The sequence below is a fragment of the Aythya fuligula genome, chromosome 1, assembly GCF_009819795.1.
Source record: "Aythya fuligula isolate bAytFul2 chromosome 1, bAytFul2.pri, whole genome shotgun sequence".
In the NCBI taxonomy this organism is placed as follows: Eukaryota; Metazoa; Chordata; class Aves; order Anseriformes; family Anatidae; genus Aythya; species Aythya fuligula.
In genome coordinates, this window is record NC_045559.1 from 115,397,547 (window position 1) to 115,414,763 (window position 17,217).

The 17,217-nt window shown below is 51.7% G+C and overlaps 2 protein-coding genes across 2 annotated transcripts in view; one reads left to right on the plus strand and one right to left on the minus strand.

Moving 5' to 3' along the window:
- Positions 1 to 85: 85 nt before the first annotated feature.
- On the plus strand, positions 86 to 2,446 carry CRYAA (crystallin alpha A). The gene is made up of 3 exons (XM_032204485.1): positions 86 to 274; positions 1,229 to 1,351; positions 2,110 to 2,446. Exons 1-3 carry the CDS (start codon positions 86 to 88, stop codon positions 2,317 to 2,319), a joined length of 522 nt encoding a protein of 173 aa, XP_032060376.1. The 3' UTR covers positions 2,320 to 2,446.
- A 4,039-nt stretch (positions 2,447 to 6,485) lies between these two features.
- Positions 6,486 to 17,217, minus strand: part of LOC116499670 — a 29,299-nt gene continuing 18,567 nt past the window's right edge. The window contains exons 2-3 of the mRNA XM_032204477.1: positions 11,033 to 11,220; positions 6,486 to 7,168 (exon numbers count right to left, since the gene is read on the minus strand). Of these exons, the coding sequence (XP_032060368.1) occupies positions 6,767 to 7,168; positions 11,033 to 11,220 (590 nt within the window). The 3' untranslated portion in view covers positions 6,486 to 6,766. The remainder of the gene's footprint in view (positions 7,169 to 11,032; positions 11,221 to 17,217) is intronic.

The window sequence follows — 17,217 nt, forward strand, 5'->3', positions numbered from 1 at the left end:
GCAGGCCAGCAAAGGCATCGCTGTCCTCCGAGCGGTTGCACGGCCCCCTCGCCCTCCCTTGGAACAAGACGTAGCAGCAGCAAGCATGGACATTACCATCCAGCACCCCTGGTTCAAGCGCGCTCTGGGACCCCTGATTCCCAGCCGTTTGTTCGACCAGTTTTTCGGAGAGGGTCTCCTGGAGTATGACCTCCTGCCTTTGTTCTCCTCCACTATCAGCCCCTACTACCGGCAGTCCCTCTTCCGCAGCGTGCTGGAGTCAGGCATTTCAGAGGTAAGGGTCCTCGCCCTCCCCTCCTTTGCCTTCCTCCCCTTCCCCGTGCCTCCGCCTGCTCCTCTCCACTCGCTGCTTTCCCGAGCAGGGCAGAGGCTGCAGCCCCTGCTGGGGTGCGAGGAGGACCTCCAGCCTGCTGCCAGACCCAGCCGCCTGCCCCTTCTGCTGCCCGGGCAAGCCCTAGCTTGGGAGAAGGTTTCCTTTTGAGCAGCAGAAAGTCGTTTCATGACACGTACCAGGCTGCCTGTGTTGTCCTCACAGCCATCATCCGTGTGGTGAGGGAGGAACCGAGCTTCTGCCGGAATAAATGCCCGTGAGCTCGGCTCAGCCTTGGAGAGGACACGGGCAAGCACAAGCAGGAGCTTCTCCAGCCCCCTCCTCCGCCTCGGCAGCTCTGTGTTTTCTGCCAAGCCATACTGGAGGACTGAGGAGCAGTTCCCCAAGGGAAGCTTGTGAGGAACATGTAGCTGCGGGGCTGTAGCCCAAAGCTTGGGGACCGGGGATTTCTCTAGCCTGCTCTCACTGGTTTGCTGCCAGAATCTAGCTACAGAGCTGAAACCACAAAGACACTGTAAATTGCTGAAAGGACAAAACACATACTGTCACAGAACATTAATTTTGATCCCGTCTTGCTGCTGGCCACAAATGCCTGGTGCATCTGGCAGATTTCAGAGTGCAGTCAAAGGGTTGTCTGGCAAAAGAACTGCAGCAAGAAGGGATGCACCTGCCCAGGGCAATAGAAATGTTATTGCAAGGACCCTCAGCATCCCTGGGGCTCTCTTACTGCGATGGGGAGGAAGACTTTTGCTGAGGCCAGCAGGCTGTGAATCAGCCTGGCCTGTAGCTGCAGGAGGGAGAACCGTGATGCCAAATGCTGCTGCCCCTCGGTCTTTGATGCTAACACTGCCTCTGTATGCAAATTTGGGTCTTACTTCCTAACAATGTTCATTTCAGGTGAGGTCTGACCGGGACAAGTTTACGATCATGCTGGATGTAAAACACTTCTCTCCTGAAGATCTGAGCGTGAAGATTATCGATGACTTTGTGGAAATCCATGGCAAGCACAGTGAAAGACAGGTAGGTGGAAGTAACTGTGGCAGTGAAGAAAACGGGGAATTGAGCTCTGTTTTCTTTCTTTCCATCATCCCCAAGTGGAAGGAAAAAAAAAAAAAAACAGAAAGAGTTACTTGGCAATAGTCATTATTGACATGTCCAGCTGTTATAGAGCCCAAACCTGGTATCTGGCAATAATGAGCTAATCCAGTTCTCCTGTGTTTGTTTTTGACCATCATCTTCCATAACCATCAGATGACAATGTGCATTGTTCACTAATAACACCGGACCGAAAAAATGAGCATTACCCAGCGCTGCCACAGCATGGCTGAGCTTTCATAAGCCAGAATCATTAGTGAAAAGAGAGTTTTCATACGCTAATCTGGAAGAGAAAAGCAAAACCAAACCAAACAAAAGGAAAAACAACCAGGAGCCTCAGGCTTGGAAACTTTTAACACATATGTCATGGAAATAACGGTGGGGGTTGAAAAGTGAATTATACCAGTGGGGGGTTAATTCTTCTCATGCACTTTGTGGCCAGACAAAGCTCTAGCCTGGAAGCAGCATGTATTTTTCAATACAGTTTTTTATTTACTTATTTATTGGTGACGCTGTTAGTACAGAGAAAGAGCTTGGCCATTTCCATGGCTGAATTACAAACCTGCAAGACAGAATAAAAGGCAAAGGCTCAATGCGGACCCACCTCCGATGGAGCAGTGGGGTTGGGTGGGCACCGGGGGGTTTCTAACAGGGCTTTCTCCTCTCCCCCCACCGCCTCCCAGGATGACCACGGCTACATCTCCCGTGAGTTTCACCGCCGGTACCGCCTGCCCGCCAACGTGGACCAGTCTGCCATCACCTGCTCCCTCTCCGGCGACGGCATGCTGACCTTCTCAGGCCCCAAGGTCCCCTCCAACATGGACCCCACCCACAGCGAGAGGCCCATCCCCGTGTCCCGGGAGGAGAAGCCCACCTCTGCGCCTTCCTCCTAAGCCCACCGGCCGCTGCAGCACGCAGGCTGCCACCGGCCGCAGGTCTCGCTCCCGGAGCCATCGCGTAGATATCAGTGAATGCCTAGAGGGGTTTGTTTGGGTCTTTTATTTCTTTTATTCCCCCCCACCCGCCCCTTTTTTGTTTATTTTCTCCTTCCCCTGGGTGGAACGAGGGGCTGGGGGAGTGGCTGGTGGGCTTTGAATCTTAAGCCCGTGAGCCATGCCATCGGGATGGCACGGGCTGCGAGTGCTGCCACGCCGCTGTGCTTGCTGGAAGGGTCTTGGTGCCGTGCCGTGGTCCACAACCACCGCCAGGTAGGAGGGAGGGCACGAGTAACGCTGGCTCCTGCTGCACCGATGCTTGTGATGGGGCTTGGAGCAGGGGGAAGGCCCCAGAGACTTGCTTATCCCACAGGGTTAAACTGGCTGCTCCTAAAAACGCAACTCGGCCAAGCCAAGCCCCTCTCCTGGGACGCTGTGCATGCGTGATAAATGTACCACAGGTTTCTTGCAGCTGCAGAACGAATAGCAGTGTGTTGCGTTCGGGGATCGCAGCACATATTTTTATTTCGGCAAAGTGTTCAAGTGTGTCTGTGCACACCGCCAGCCTGTCACTTCCCTTAGGGACATCTGGCACTAGGGCACGCACGCCTTTCCAACATCTTAATAGGCTCTCTGGGGAGAGAGGGGGCTCAGCACTCTGCAGAGGCTTCAAATCCCACTGAGGTCATCCCAGCCCGCGTGTCTCACCCCCTTGCTCTTGCCCTCGCTGTACTTCTAGTGTAGCTCCACCTGATCCACTGGTATCTGGCACTCAGCCTGAGAATTCGGTCACTGGCAGTCAATAAAGAGATATAGGAAACATGCAATTGGCTCTGGGGGTTTGATTTGTTCTTTTCCGAGGCTTTCCTTAAAAAAAAAAAAAAAAAGAATTTCATTTTCTTGCCATTTCTTAAGCTCGCTGCATGAGTGAAGAAGGCAATGCAGACCTCGTATGTGTGACACAATGTGGAGGGTGTCATCTGATGTGGATGACTGAGACTGATTGATGGTTGGATGCAGGTACTGACACAAATGTCGGTATTAATTACTCTGTGTGGGTCCAAACAAGGAAGCCGTGGCTTCCCAGCCTACATCGAGGCTCAGCACTGAAGGTCTCAGCACTCATGCTTGACCCAAACAGCATTCCAAGCAGATAGACATCAGGGATACACAAGGAAAACATGGTATCAGTGATAGCCCTGTATCCCTGCAGTTAACCCCACAGATGCAGTCACCTTGCACACAGGGTGCTTTCTTCTTGGTAGAGATCCTCAAGTCTGAGGCCTGCAACATGAGGTGGAGCTTCAGAGCTACCTTGGCTCCTAAGCAGAGCGGGTCAGTGCTTCCCCAGGAGCAGACACCAGTTCATCTCAGTTGACACATCCCTGGGTGCTCCCGTGTCCTGCCTGCAAAACGAGGCAGGACAGCAAACAACACTTCCTTCACATGAAGGAGCACATGGCCGTGCCCTCGGGGAGAGCTGAAGACAGCTGGGGAGAGGGAGTTTGCTCTGCCAAAAAGGCAAACCCACTCCTTTTTGGCTGATTAGCTGTGAAAAAATAATAATAATAAAAAAAAAAAATAGAGAGAAAATACGCGCAGTTTGGTTTTTTTCATGGTATGGAGAGTATGGTGTCCTGTCCTGTCCTGTCCTGTCCTGTCCTGTCCTGTCCTGTCCTGTCCTCTCCTCTCCTCTCCTCTCCTCTCCTCTCCTCTCCTCTCCTCTCCTCTCCTCTCCTCTCCTCTCCTCTCCTCAGGAGGGATGTGCTGCAGGAATAAGGGGCAGGAGGGGAGGGAGCGTGCCTGAGGAGGGAGATGGTTGTCTGTTAATTAGAAAGCAAGGCATCCCCCAGGAGTCTAACACTATTTTTAACCTATTTTTACTGCGATTAATTATCGGGCAATTCCGAAGCTTTCAACCAAAAAATGTGCAGTCTGTTGAGTTTCCATCTCCCAGGGAAACGCGTGAATGAGTGTGTCTGGGGAAAGGACGGCTTCGTACCAAGGAGGGAGCAGTCACTACCGCGCCGGGAGCTCCAGGGCATCTCTCTGCAGGAGCCTCTGTGCCTCCCCGTCAGCTGCTGGCATCTCTCCTCCCTACGAGGAGAGCCAGGAGGAGAGAAATGAACCAGCCAGAAGCACTTAGCCCTCATTCGAACCTCCCAGTGGTGTAAAAAGGAGGAAACTTATTTTAAGCCTGGTATCCTGGAGGAAGCGGGTCTGTGCGAAGACATTACCTGCAGGTGTTTGAGCAGCATGGGGTGTGTCTGCCAGTCCCAGGAAATGGGATTTCAGATATTTCAGGGCCCCTTTTTCTGCTCATTTGGCCGAAGGTTGAAGTCTTGATGGCAGGAAACAAGGGCAGGACTGGGGCCACACAGAGGGGCAGAAGCTCTGGTGGTGGCTCCCGGTCTTCAACCCCTTTGGGACAAGTCCTGGGGAAGGCAGGCCTGACTCTTGCTGCTTTGAGAACAGCTTATTTCAAATCCCTTGGCGATCCATTAGCTAATTAAAAACACGAGAGGCTGCTGAAAGCCAGCGCATGAGGACACGCCGGCTGTATCATGCAGGGGGGGACGTGTCCCCATTGCATCCCGTGGCTGTCCCCAGCCCCAGAGCCCCCAGCCCCTGGGCAGGACACGTGCAGGAGGGCTGCCACCCCTCTGTGGGTGGCACGGACAGAGAGGCAGCTTTATACATCACCTGCCTCCCCAGCTATCGGCTAGAAACTCAGCAGTGTCTTGGCCATGGGCTGAAAGGCAGCGAGGGACCCTGCCCACTGGGTGCTGGTGGCACCCTGTAGGGTCCGAGCAGCCGCGCGTAGGGTGGCCCTGTATTCAGGGCTTGCCATTCAGGGTGATTTTCCGTCCCCATTGTGCTGCATTTTTATCACCTAACCCTGTTTGCCTGCAGCAGGGCAAAGCAGAAACAGCTTTGGCTTCCCCTCCACAGAAATCCCTGCAGCGTTACCCCAAGGATCCTGGGCGGGGTGCGTCAGGAAGGGGGCCTTGGGGCCATTCCCCCTGCTCCCACAGGGCCCCGATGACACCACGGTGGTGGCAGTGACACTGTGGCACCAACACCTGGTGTAAATGCTCAGGAGATCAGTGGGTGCCACGTTTCCCCCTCCTGCCCCCAGTTTTTTCCATTTTCTTTGGGCTTTTCCCACCATCTTCCTGGCAGAGGGACACCCCAAGATTCAGCGAGCAATTTCCCAGCAGAGCTGTGTCCCCACATGGTGGCAGCCTTGCCTGTGCTCCGGAGAACCAAAGGACTCCCTTGGGCCCCCAGATTTTGGGCTGTGCCCCAGGGAGACCACAGACACGGGCACAGGGCTAGTGGGCAGATGGGTACAATGACAGTGACATGGAAAGCCATAAATATGGCATTTGGCAGCAGCACGAGGCTCCAAGCACCTCCAGGTAACCCAGTAGGCCCTCAAAGGCCTGTGACAGTGACACACCGAGCACCCCCACGCCTTTTATTGCTGCACGTGGACTTGGGAGATGCAGCTGGGGAGGTGACGTGGGCTCTGCCCCCACAAAGTCTTTGGTTGACCAAGGGCATCCGTGTAGTAAAGTCAGAGTTACCTGGGCTCGGCTGTACGCGGTGCACACAAAACTTTGCACCTCTGGCATAGCTGCACACACGCAATTTTGTTGGCTTGATGCCTTAAAGGTTCAGAAGCTCGGAGACGCTGTACCAAAGGACTTCTACATATTCAGCAATCCCCTCTCGGAAAGAATAAAGCAGCTGCAGCAAGCAATGGCTGTGTTTCAGATCTCTAAATCAGGCAGCTCCGGGTGCCTGCGTGCTCAGGAGCCCCGAGGTTGGCCAAGAGATGGCAGCAGCCCCATGTCTTTGGGATGTATTCGCTCTTCTCCGCTTTAAAGGAAAGACCAAACCGAAAGGTCACGCTCGGTATTTTTCTGGGCATCTCCTGTGTATTCCTCCAGAGACATTTCTCTTCCTCCCCCTCTCCCAGCAGCAATTATTTCAGTTTTATTTTTCCTTTTCTCATTGACAGTGCTCTCGGAAGGAAGCTGTGCAGCCCCATTGCCCGTGCTCTCTCCTTTCCCCCCCCACCCCGATGCCAGCCCCTCACCCCAGGACTCCACGCGCTGCTGCAGGGAAATAACCCCTGGAAAAGTCGCTGGGAACCCAAATCCTGCTCCCACCTCCGACATCCATCGAGCAGGGGTTGGAGCAGGCGACCCCAGAGCTCCCTTCCCAGCTCAGCCATCCTATGATTCTGCAATAAAAAGGGTGCTTTGCCCTCCCCACACGCAGGCCATTCCCAAGCAGGAGGCTCTGGGCCCTTTTGTTCCTCTGGGGGACACCCGGCTGAGGTCTGGCAGGGGATTTGGCTCTGCTGGTGTAGATCTTGAGATAAACCCACCAGGCATCACCAGCAGTATCCCGAGGTGAGCTGCAAGGACCTCTGAGAGAAGCCTGCTTCGTAGTTTTCAGCACTGCCTGAGGAAGGTCTGGGGTTTAATTTCCTGCTTTTTTGTTGTTGTTTGTTTTTACTTAAGGAGAAGCACTCGGGCCGCGTCTCTTTGTCTCTGCTGGTTTTGCTCTGAGGCTCCTCGGGTGTTGCAGAGGATGTGCGTGCTGAACCCTCTCCCGCTGCAGACAAAGCACGCCAGCCCCTTCTCCACGATGCTGGCTTCCCGAAGCGTTCAGCAGCAGCCTGACCTTTCTCCCCCGATAATTTACAGACTACTTCCAAACAGCCCAGAAAATAGCAACGCAGAAAGCTTGGCTTCAATTTGTGTGCCTCCGTGGCGAGGTGGTTCGGTGGAGCCTGCGAAAGGATTTCGTAAAGAAAAGTGATTGTTGAGGATTTTTGCTAGGCAGGAGTTCTTCCAGGAGCACACAGCAGAGGAGACACCTTGGGATAAGCCTCCTAGGCTGGGTTTGCTCGTCCTGGCACCAGCAATGCCCTGTCATTTTAACTCATCACAGAAGGGAGCACAGGGTAAGAGAGGTTCGGACTGGCCTGTACAGAAAACCCAAATAAGCAATGGTGCCAGTGCAGCTGCCTGTAACATCGATTTCCATCTTCCCAGGAAGGAGCAGCCCTCCTGCACCTCCCCAGAATCAGACAGGTAGCTCTGAAACAAAGTCCTAGCTAAAGCAGTACCCACAGATGGACTCATTTATGGTTCAGTAACATAAACTTAAAGGAAAAACAAGCGAACAAACAAAACCTCAAACAAAACCTAGAGGCAGTCCGCGTTTCCATCTGGTTCGATAAGATAAAAGTGCAGAAGCTGCCCTAGAAATAATCATAAGTGCAGCAGAAATCAGCGTGGGATCGGTTTGCGTCCGTACGGCCCTGCTCTCCCTCCCTGGAGCTGATGCTTGGAGCGTGCTGGTGGTGGGGTCTGCGCTGTTCACGTCAGCTGCTCGTTCAGATTCACGCCTGGGTAGTTGCAGAAGGCAGCCCAGCCGCGCGGCTGGCACATTCGGGCTGTTAGCTGAGCAGCTGACAATGCATTGGTTCGGGCAAGAGATGAAAAACAAAAGAAAAGAAAACAAAAAGAAACAAGACAACAGAGCCCGACAGCATTTTACCTGTAAAATTTGGAGTAAGACGGATGGCATGAATGGGGGGGAAAATGCATGGCCATAGAGCTTGTGGTTTCTTTTCCACAGGCCTTGCACTGCCAGCTGCTGCAGGAAGGGTTTGCGTGCACGGATGCTCTGGAGAGAGGCCTCCAGCCTGGTGTTACCACGTTGGGAAACCCTCTCCCCGTGCCCTGCCCTCACACTGCTCGGGGCACAGAGGAGACACTCGCTGCCTGTTTGCACCGCGGAATAAAGTCCCCCGGTGGATCAGATGCAAACTCATGTTTCTCAAGCATCCAAGGTGAAGTGCTTTCTTTACCTTGGAAAAGAACCAGACAATGAGGCCTCCAGCATATTTTGCTGTAGCTGCAATGTCTCAGGACACAGCCAGGTCAAAGGTTTGTAGACAGAGGCAATATTTTTCATTATGTCCACTCGCAGAGCTGGGAAAATTGGAGGAGCTTTTGGGCACAGAAGCCAATCTACAAGTCACTGAGGGCTTTGAGAGATGAGCCTTGACCAGGGTTGTTACGGTGGGTTAGACATTACCCCTTTTTTTTTTGTTTTTAATTAAAAAGTGCTCTGTTGATGCACAATGTACAGATCCTGGGGCTGCTTTCAGCCTGGAAGTGGCGGGCAGAGCAGGCCAGGTGGCCGTGAGATCCCTGGATGGCCAGAGTCAGATTAAATGAAACGTGCCAGATTAAATGAACATTAAGCCAGGCACACCTGGGGAGACCATCATTTGGGTCATTTTCTGTCCCCTCGTGTGTGGCATTCCTGGGATGGGGGCAGGTGCCCCGCTCTCCTGAGAGTAGTGATGAGCCCAAGCATCCCCCTCCATTAGATGGCAGCCCTAGGACTGAAAGTCTGTGCCTGGAGGATGGGTTTCATGGTATTTGGGACCTGGTGGGTGGGTTCCCTGGGGAAAAGGTGGGGTAGCACCTACTGACATGGCGTGGACAGGACTGCAGACAAGTCCTGGTGGGGAGACAAAGCTCTTGGGCAAAGTCCCTCTAGCTGGGAATTCAGACAGTCCTCAGGGAAAGCCCAGACTATCCCCAGCAGTGAAGAAGAGGCCTCAAGGCAGGAGACAAGGTTGTGCCTGGGTGGAAAACCCCTGCCTTCCCCAAGGGAAGAGCTTGTTCCTTCAGTGCTTCCTTGAGTTTCCTTCAGGTGCCAGCCTGGAGCACCGCTGCCTCGTGGGTGCAGACTGCAGCCTGTTGTGGCTCTGTTTTTTATGCATGCTGCTTTCAAACCATGGAGGGTCCCCTTTCCACCCCTGCCAGGAGAAGAAAGATGCCAAACCCTGGTGCTGCTGGTGCGCTCACAGGGCCCGGATTGTCCCCAGATATGACACCAGGTGCCCCATCAGACTATGTGAGGGGAGCTGCCAGGCACAGCACTGCGGAGCAGTGGTGGGACGCCGTCTGGGAAGTGGGAAGCCTTCCCTCCAGAAACATGGGGTGGAGGTGCGTGGGAGCCAAGGAAAACAGGAGGGAGCTGAGCAGCAACTGGCCTTGTGTTAGCTGCAGCTGAATCGAGGCAAGAAAATAGCCCAGTGCTGTTTATTAAAGCTTCTAATCTTGAACAAATGTGTTCAGGTTGCGACTGGAAGCCAGGAAACACGTCCCTCCTACCAACAGCACAGCGGTCTGGGGACCTTTTGGCGGGCCTGTCTTCATGGGGCTGTACTTGCCCTTGGTCGGTGGCCATACAAGACGCCTGGTTCTCCCTTTTCCTCACGTCTTGGAGGCAGCATCTCTCCATCGGGGCAATCAGCAGTCGTTCCCCCCCTCCTTTCCCCTCCCTGAGTGGCTGGGCTCATCTGGTTCTCGGGACACGTCCCCGCTGCCTGCTGAGGGGTGACAAAAAGCCGCGTTGTTTGTCAGCAGAGGACAGAGCAACGAGTGCACCTTCAGCAGCACCGAGCTGCTGACACGAATCAAGCGATGCCTTTAACCCGGTCTGTGCGGGTACAGTGACACCGCCGTGCCGGGAGGGCTGCGGGACCTGGCAGGCACAAACAAATCCCGCTAAGCCTTGCAAAATAGCCCTCCTTTCCAAGCAGTGGTGTGCCCGTGCTGCGTGACGAGGGGGTTATTTGTCATCAGCGTGCCGTGAACGGGGCCTGGTGGGGAGAGGGAGGGCGGCAAAGCTTATTCCTGGGACTTTTACCACCTGTTACTGAGGTAACCATTGCGCAGGCACACACCAGAGGTGTCTGGAGTCATCAAGGTCTTCTGTACCGCTTCCAAGCAATGTCCTTCCCGCGCCTGCAAGCTCACTGGCTGCCACCGACCCTGGCTGGCTTTCAGCTCTCCTGATGGACCCTGGTTGTACATTTACCCTGCCTGCAGTTTGCTCTCACCTGGCAGCAATGCTCCCCACTGCATTTCGGAGGCTGGCAGTTCCTACTGCTGCCCTTAGGAACATCGCGGGCCCACACGGGTCACCCCATCCAGTCCCCTGCTGTTATGAGCCACCACATAGAAGCCTGTTCTGTCCAGCAGGGTTCACAGAATGCTTTTTTCCCCTTTCCCCTGCACCCTGGACCACAAAGCACTTCCTGACCACCCCTGAAGCCAACTTGGATGGATAGGGCACAAGATCAAAAGACACAAACAGCTAAACGGCACGGTGATGGCAGGTGAGCTCCAGGGTCTTGCCAGCATCCCAGCAGCTTGGCAGGAGAAGGATGTTAGTGAGATGAACACGCAGGGAGGAATCTGAAGAGGACAAACCCTGGGAAACCTGCTCTTGGGTTGTCCATGTGTTTTGGAAGTCTCTGAGAACTGTGGCGCAGCTTGAACAACATGCATTTTCCAGTCCCTTTGCTTGCTCTTTGCTGGGATGTAGGGATAGGATTCAGCTCACCTAACTTCAGAGGTCTGCAGAGTAGATGTCTCAGCCTAAGCTCACAATGGAGACAAATAGTGACTTACTGGGCACCCTCCATCTCATCCATCTCCATCAGAAAGAGAGATATCACTGCCAGAATGGGCTACATCCATTGCCAAGGAGCCACACGCAGGCAAAAATATTTGCATTGCAGATGTCTACATCTCAGCAGCTGAAGCTCATCCAAAACACCTACCTGATGCTCAGGAAGAACCAAGTTCAGAAGAGCTGCTGGAGGTCGAAGCCAGAGATGAAAACATCTCTTGATCCCTTCCTGCCAAGTGAGTGAGAGCTGAGCTCTCCCTCTTTGCAGCCTGCTGCAGCTCAGCTGGAAGGTATGCCCAAGCACAGCCTCATGCGGAGCCCATGTAGTGGTGGAGAAAGCTGTAATAGAAAGATAGAAATTTATATATAAATATATATATATATATTGTTATTATTATTATTTTTTTTGAAGCATTTTGTCTTACCACAGAAAAACAAATCTGGACTTGGAAATGAGGTTGGACACATTGTTCTGGTCTTGAAATGGTCTCAGGGTAAACGAGTGCATTTAGAGTCATAAAGCCCTCTGTGCTTCTCGCTTTAATCACACTCTAAGGTTACCTTGTGCTTTCCAAGTGAAAGACATTGGCTCAGGTTTGCTGGAGACTTGGCCCCGGTTTGACTGAAAGATCTGTGAACCTCCCCAAACCTTCAGTTTTGGCTCGCTCATTTTATAGGCTTATGATGAAGCAGAAGAAATTCACTGCTGCATTTGACGTGCATTTCATTTACGTCAGTGCAAAGCTTGCAAATGTGGATCTAAAACACTGGCGCTGGTGTGGAAGCACTCTCCAGTCCCTTCGTCTGTAATTCCCATTATTAAAGTGGACCTGACTCCAGGTTTTCAATTTCGTCTTGGACCTCCTTTTCCCAGACAGTTTAAAGCACGTATTTCCATAGGAAAGACACCTTCCTTCTTTGGTCTGAGGCTTGTTTAAGACTTTCTGAGTGATGGCCTGGGCACAAACCCAGGCTCCCAAGTTGGAGAAGAGGGGGAACTGTAGGAGATTGCACTGTACTGACCAAAGTAACCTTCAAGGAAGCAAACAGCAGGTTGGAAGCCAAGGCCAAAGGAGCTGAACACATGACTCTTGTCCATGAAGAGTTTTATCCAGCTAAGGATGGGAAGCGTTTGTGCTCTTGGAGTGAGCTCTGGATCCTGCCACCACAGGACAACTCCAAATATCTCCTGGGCTTGCTGTTAATGTCAACACACAAGGAATAATTGCTCCCTGTGGGTATAGTTAACCAGTGTGTCCTTGACCAGGAGTACTTCAAAGTCCTGCTGAAAGGCATTCTGCAAAGGTTTCAAATGCTTTTGTCTTCTTGATAGATTGCTGGGGTCTTTAGACGTTGGGAAAAACAAGCCAGTGTCATATACACTCAGTATGTGCTCCATGGCTGACGTTTCTATTTTAGGGGTCTATTAAAATCCTGCCCTATTCAGCTGCACACCTTTGTCATCATTATCCATGTCACTGTGTTTCCAACAGTATTCTCCATATGGGGACCTCCAAGTTTCTCAATGCTCCCCAGACATTTCTTTATTTTTTCACTTGCATTTTAGAAACAGAGAAATATGGCCCAAGGTGATCAAATCAAGACCAGCTGAGCCAATTAGACATGCAGTTCAAAGCAACCTTTTTGTGTAAATGTCAAGCAGAAAGATGGTTTTGTAAAATTCTTACCAAACTCGAAATCAAAGCAGTGGAACTGGTATGTGCAGACATAATTCTTGCCTATTCACATCACCTGCTACATGGTGCAAATGCATGTATTGGATCAAAGACTTTTGCCACATCTCAGTCACACCTGGAAACAGTCTTAAAAGGAGATGGATCTTGACCCTGTAAAGCATTCTTGATTAGGGTTTCATTCACCCAACCGCTGCTGAGATCCAGGAGGCAGGTGGGCTCTTTGGCCACTTGCAGATGTGATGAGGATCATGGTGGCTTTGTGTCTCCCACGGATGCCAGAGAGACCTCCTGAGACATTGCCTTAATTCCCTCAAATGGCTTTGGCAGGCATGGGTCAAATCACTTAAAATGATGACCCTTCAAAGAAGTGAGGCATGATGCCAGCCCTACAGGGCAGTATTTTAAATGATGAGCAGCCAGATTGTTGCAAAGAACAGATAAATGGGAATAAAGATCAACAGATAAATGGGAAAAAGAAATGTGAGTTAGGTTGGTTTAGAGGAGACTGGAGGCACAACCTGGGTTTAGATGTGTTTGTGCACACACAGGAAGAATCTGTATCACTAATAAAATGGGAATTGCTGCTGTAGCAAGACATTATCACAGTGGCTGTGGAGAAGTGAGGCTGCATACTGTAATAGGCTTGGGAGGTTTATTTCGTGGCTTGCAGATGAGGGACTATTGACACAAACCTAGAATTGGTACCTCTTTTAGAAAATTACCATTATGAGAAGACTCATTAGAGATAATATTCTCATTTCCTTCCTAGCAGCAAGTCTGCCAACTAAAATAAACAGTAGGATGCTTTTTGCTGATAGGAAAAGACATATTCCTGTGTTATAATCTAGAGGGATAATATATATTCATTTTTCAACGCAGCACAGGTCATTTATCAGCATTGTAGCTTTATCATTGGCAAGATTTTATTTAGCATGTGTGCACAGTGCAGCCTTAGGTCTTGATGCGAGTCCTACACTGGGCACGTTGAGGCTTTCATTTTGGTTTTGAGCCATGCTCTGCAAGAGCCCCCTCCTTTCAGGTCTAGCTACAAACCCTGGAGTTGCTTTAGCCTCACCAAAGGGTTAGCTCGTAAAGGTTAAGTAAGCCTGCGATCAGAGTCACGTGAGTCTGGGCCAAGTTCAAGAAACCTCTCAGCCTCTTTGGAAAGCAATATTGCTTTAGGTCAAGCCAGGCAAAAGGTCCATAAATGTTTCTGAGTGGGACAAAGTGAAAAGCAAGGGAGGTGTGCCAAATCCCAGTGCCCATTGCCTGTGTTTTGTACAGCTTTGGTCAGTGCAGTTCATCTTAAAATGAGGATGTTTATTTCTCAGTGGTGTAACTCTGCTTTGCCAATGGGATTTTGGAGAGACTTTAGAGGACTAAAGCTTCTCCCTTGGCCAGCAATCCGTTCTGCCTGGCTCTGGCCCAGGACAACTCTTCTTGTCCCAGTTAGAAAATCGCCTTGCCCTAAGGCGAGAGATGTTTTCATTGCTTCCCTCACGCTATGGTGCCCTGAGAGCACATGTAATGAGATAACATTGTGCTTGCACTAAAAAATGCCCCTAATTCCTGTGCTGTGAAACTGTGACAATTTACCCAAGACTGCGTGCTCTTTTTCAAGAGAAAAACAGCACTGACCCTGGCAGGGGACCATGCACCCAGCTTGTGTGAGCTGCAACAGAAAGCTGGGAGCAGGCAGAACGTCTTGGTCCACCATCAATCATGGAGAGGGCGCAGGTCCCCAGGGATCACCCCACTGGCTGCTCCTTCCCCAGACCACACACGTCTGGCACCACTGGTGTCTATGGGTATGGCCACATGGCCGATGCCTCCTGCTCCTGCAGGGGCTCCTCTCCACGGGCTGCAGCTCCGGCCCGGGGCCTGCTCCTGCGGGGGCTCTCCATGGGCCGCAGCCTCCTCCAGGCCACATCCACCTGCTCCACCGGGGGCTCCTCCATGGGCTGCAGCGTGGAGATCTGCTCCATGTGGGACCCATGGGCTGCAGGGGGACAGCCTGCTCCACCAGGGGCCTCTCCACAGGCTGCAGGGGAACTGCTGCTGCCTGCCTGGAGCACCTCCTGCCCTCCTGCTGCACTCACCTTGGGCTGCAGGGCTGGGTCTCTCAACATGTTCTCTCCCCTCTCCCCCAGCTCGTGGCTCCCACTCCAATCCCACTCCCCATGTGAAGCTGAGGACAGGCCACCCTCTTCTGTGGGCATCTCTCAAGGGCACCTGCATGCTCCTGAAGCAGGGCCAGTGCCCCATTCCCAGGGCTCTTCCACAGCTTCTGCCTACCCCTGCTAAGGCAAACCTTCCAAGGAAATGTGGGAAGAGGCTTTGCCTGGCTGGAGGCAAGAGTGCAAAGTCTTGGGGATTTGGCTTCCTTGAGGGAGAGAGAGTGCTTTTAAAGGTGTCCCTACGCAGGATCCTCTTGCTTGTTTAAAGAAGGTATTGGAAACTAATAAGGGTTCCTGCTTTACTTCAGCTAGCTGACACATCTCATCCTCTCTCATCCTCCCCAGGGAAGCATGCTGCCGCCCCCCCCCCCCCGCAGAAAGCTGCGCTGTGGCCTCCTTTACATCCACACTGTTAAGGGGGGGGGGCAAAACTCACTGGAAGTCTTTATAAGGATTCCCGTGAAGAATAAATCAAAACAACGTAATCAGACCTAAAATTAATTGCTTTTCCATCTGCAGAGAGTTAAGAAACCAAAACAGCAACCCCTGTCATTAATCAGTCTGTTTTCTATCTGCTTTTGACCCTCACCTGGTTTATTTAAAAATAAAATACAGGCAAGTGTTTTGATTATCTATTGTTGAGAAGCGATTAACTGAAGGAAACGCTTGCAGTGGAAGGAAATTTAAGTCAAGTCTGATTTAACCTCGGGGCAGAGCTGGGAGCAGTCGGAGCACCTGCAGGAGGGTGGTGGCTGAGCATTGCCCAAGGGCTTCTCATCGAGGAGCCACCCCTTGCTTCTCCCCACCTGGCTGGTCCAGCACAAAAAGGGTTTGATGGCAGCTGTGTTGCCCTGATGGGTGTCTGACAGTAACAGATTTCCCATTTTTTCTCTGCTAATGTCTGATGTTCGGTGCTAGTAACCACTGCAGGGTGAGGTAGGGTCTCAGATCTTGTGTTCAGATCCACCCAGCAGCACTGTTTCCAAAATTCATGCCGATGTCCTGAGACAGGTCCCTCCCCTGCAAAACCCCAAACCCTAACACCTGGGGGGTGCTACTGCAGCATCAGCCACTGTGTAGCAGAGCTAAGCCTCTGGTACCCCACAGGCACACCTCTGTTCAAAGGCTCACAGCAAAACCCAGCACCGCGGCCGTCCTACCAGCCAGGCTTATCTGCTCAGCTTCCCTCCCTGCCCCCTCTCCCAACTAAAATTAGCGCTGAGCATGGAGATGGAAAGTTTCTCCAAACAAATTCTTGTGCAATCCGCAAATCTCTACCTGGGCTGATTGCTCGAGTTGCCTTATTAGCATCGCACCTGCTTTAAGCATCGCTGCTGCCAAATTAGATGGAAAAACATGCAAATGCCGTGTAGCTTTCTGGCAAATTAGCATGCTTCCTGCACAAAGGTGAAGATTATTTGGAGGGGGAGAAGTACTAACATAATTTGGCTAATTACTGAAGCAAGCAAATTAGGAGAAAGGGTGACTAAAAAAATGCCTGAGCATCAATCCCATCATGTAGACAGACTGCTTAGGGATGGCACAAAGAGTGTCTGCAGCTCGTCTGCATGGTGCCTGGTGTCAGCAAAGAGGCTGCTTGCTTCCCGGCTGGAGAACAAGACCATGGTAGCTGCCTGCTTTCATAAAAAGCAGGCACTGGCTCTTTGTGGTGGGAACGGAGGCCCTCTTTCCCAGATGACTATCACTCCTGGCCCCACTGGCTTTTGGGGACGAGCAACCTTCAACTCCCCCATCTGCCAGAGGTCTCTGCTGTCCCCAGTGGTGTCACGTGCCCCCCAAACGCATGGTGCCATCTTCTCCCCATGTGCTGCATCTTCAAAGGAGCCTCTACTTTGAAAGCTAAAATCCGCTTTGATAACCTTCTTCTCAGAAAGCTACAGCTAGTTAGCTTAAAACCATCTGATTTCTTTTTCTAAATGCAGACAGACATTTGGTTCTGCTAGAAACTCAGCATTGTAGCATCCTAATGGTTTCATCCAATATCTTTGGATAGCAGTGGCAGTCCCAGCCCAGGGCCTCTAGAGCCAGCAAGCCAACTCTACCATCCAAATGATAATTATCATGGCCACTTTTGGTCTAAATCACTGTCTGCTTAGGCATAAAAACCCTCCATACTAATTCTGCTCCTGATTTAAGAAGCAGCAAGAGTTGTTCCTCAGAGAAGTGCTCCCTGAGCTTACACGGGCTGTAAGAAATCCATGTGCAAGTCCTGGAGACAAACATATGGATCGCATTCTCTTTTCAAGTAGTATTTTGTCATATCTGGAAATGGAGAGCACGGGCCAAAAGAGCTGCCTGACACACTTATTTAGAAAAGACTATCCATCTGTTCCGTGTTTTCGGTATGAAAAGATCTGACTTTTATCACTGAAAAATATTGTAGACAGCTGTCTTAAAAAACGCTGCTTTCTTTGGGATGGCCTCAATTTTCATGCCTGCTT

What these genes read in the sequence shown, in the direction of transcription:
- CRYAA (XM_032204485.1), top strand. Translation starts at nt 86, where the DNA reads ATGGACATTACCATCCAGCACCCCTGGTTCAAGCGCGCTCTGGGACCC. An exon ending in TGGAGTCAGGCATTTCAGAG is followed by an intron (nt 275 to 1,228) that starts GTAAGGGTCCTC and finishes TGTTCATTTCAG; the next exon opens with GTGAGGTCTGACCGGGACAA. An exon ending in GCAAGCACAGTGAAAGACAG is followed by an intron (nt 1,352 to 2,109) that starts GTAGGTGGAAGT and finishes ACCGCCTCCCAG; the next exon opens with GATGACCACGGCTACATCTC.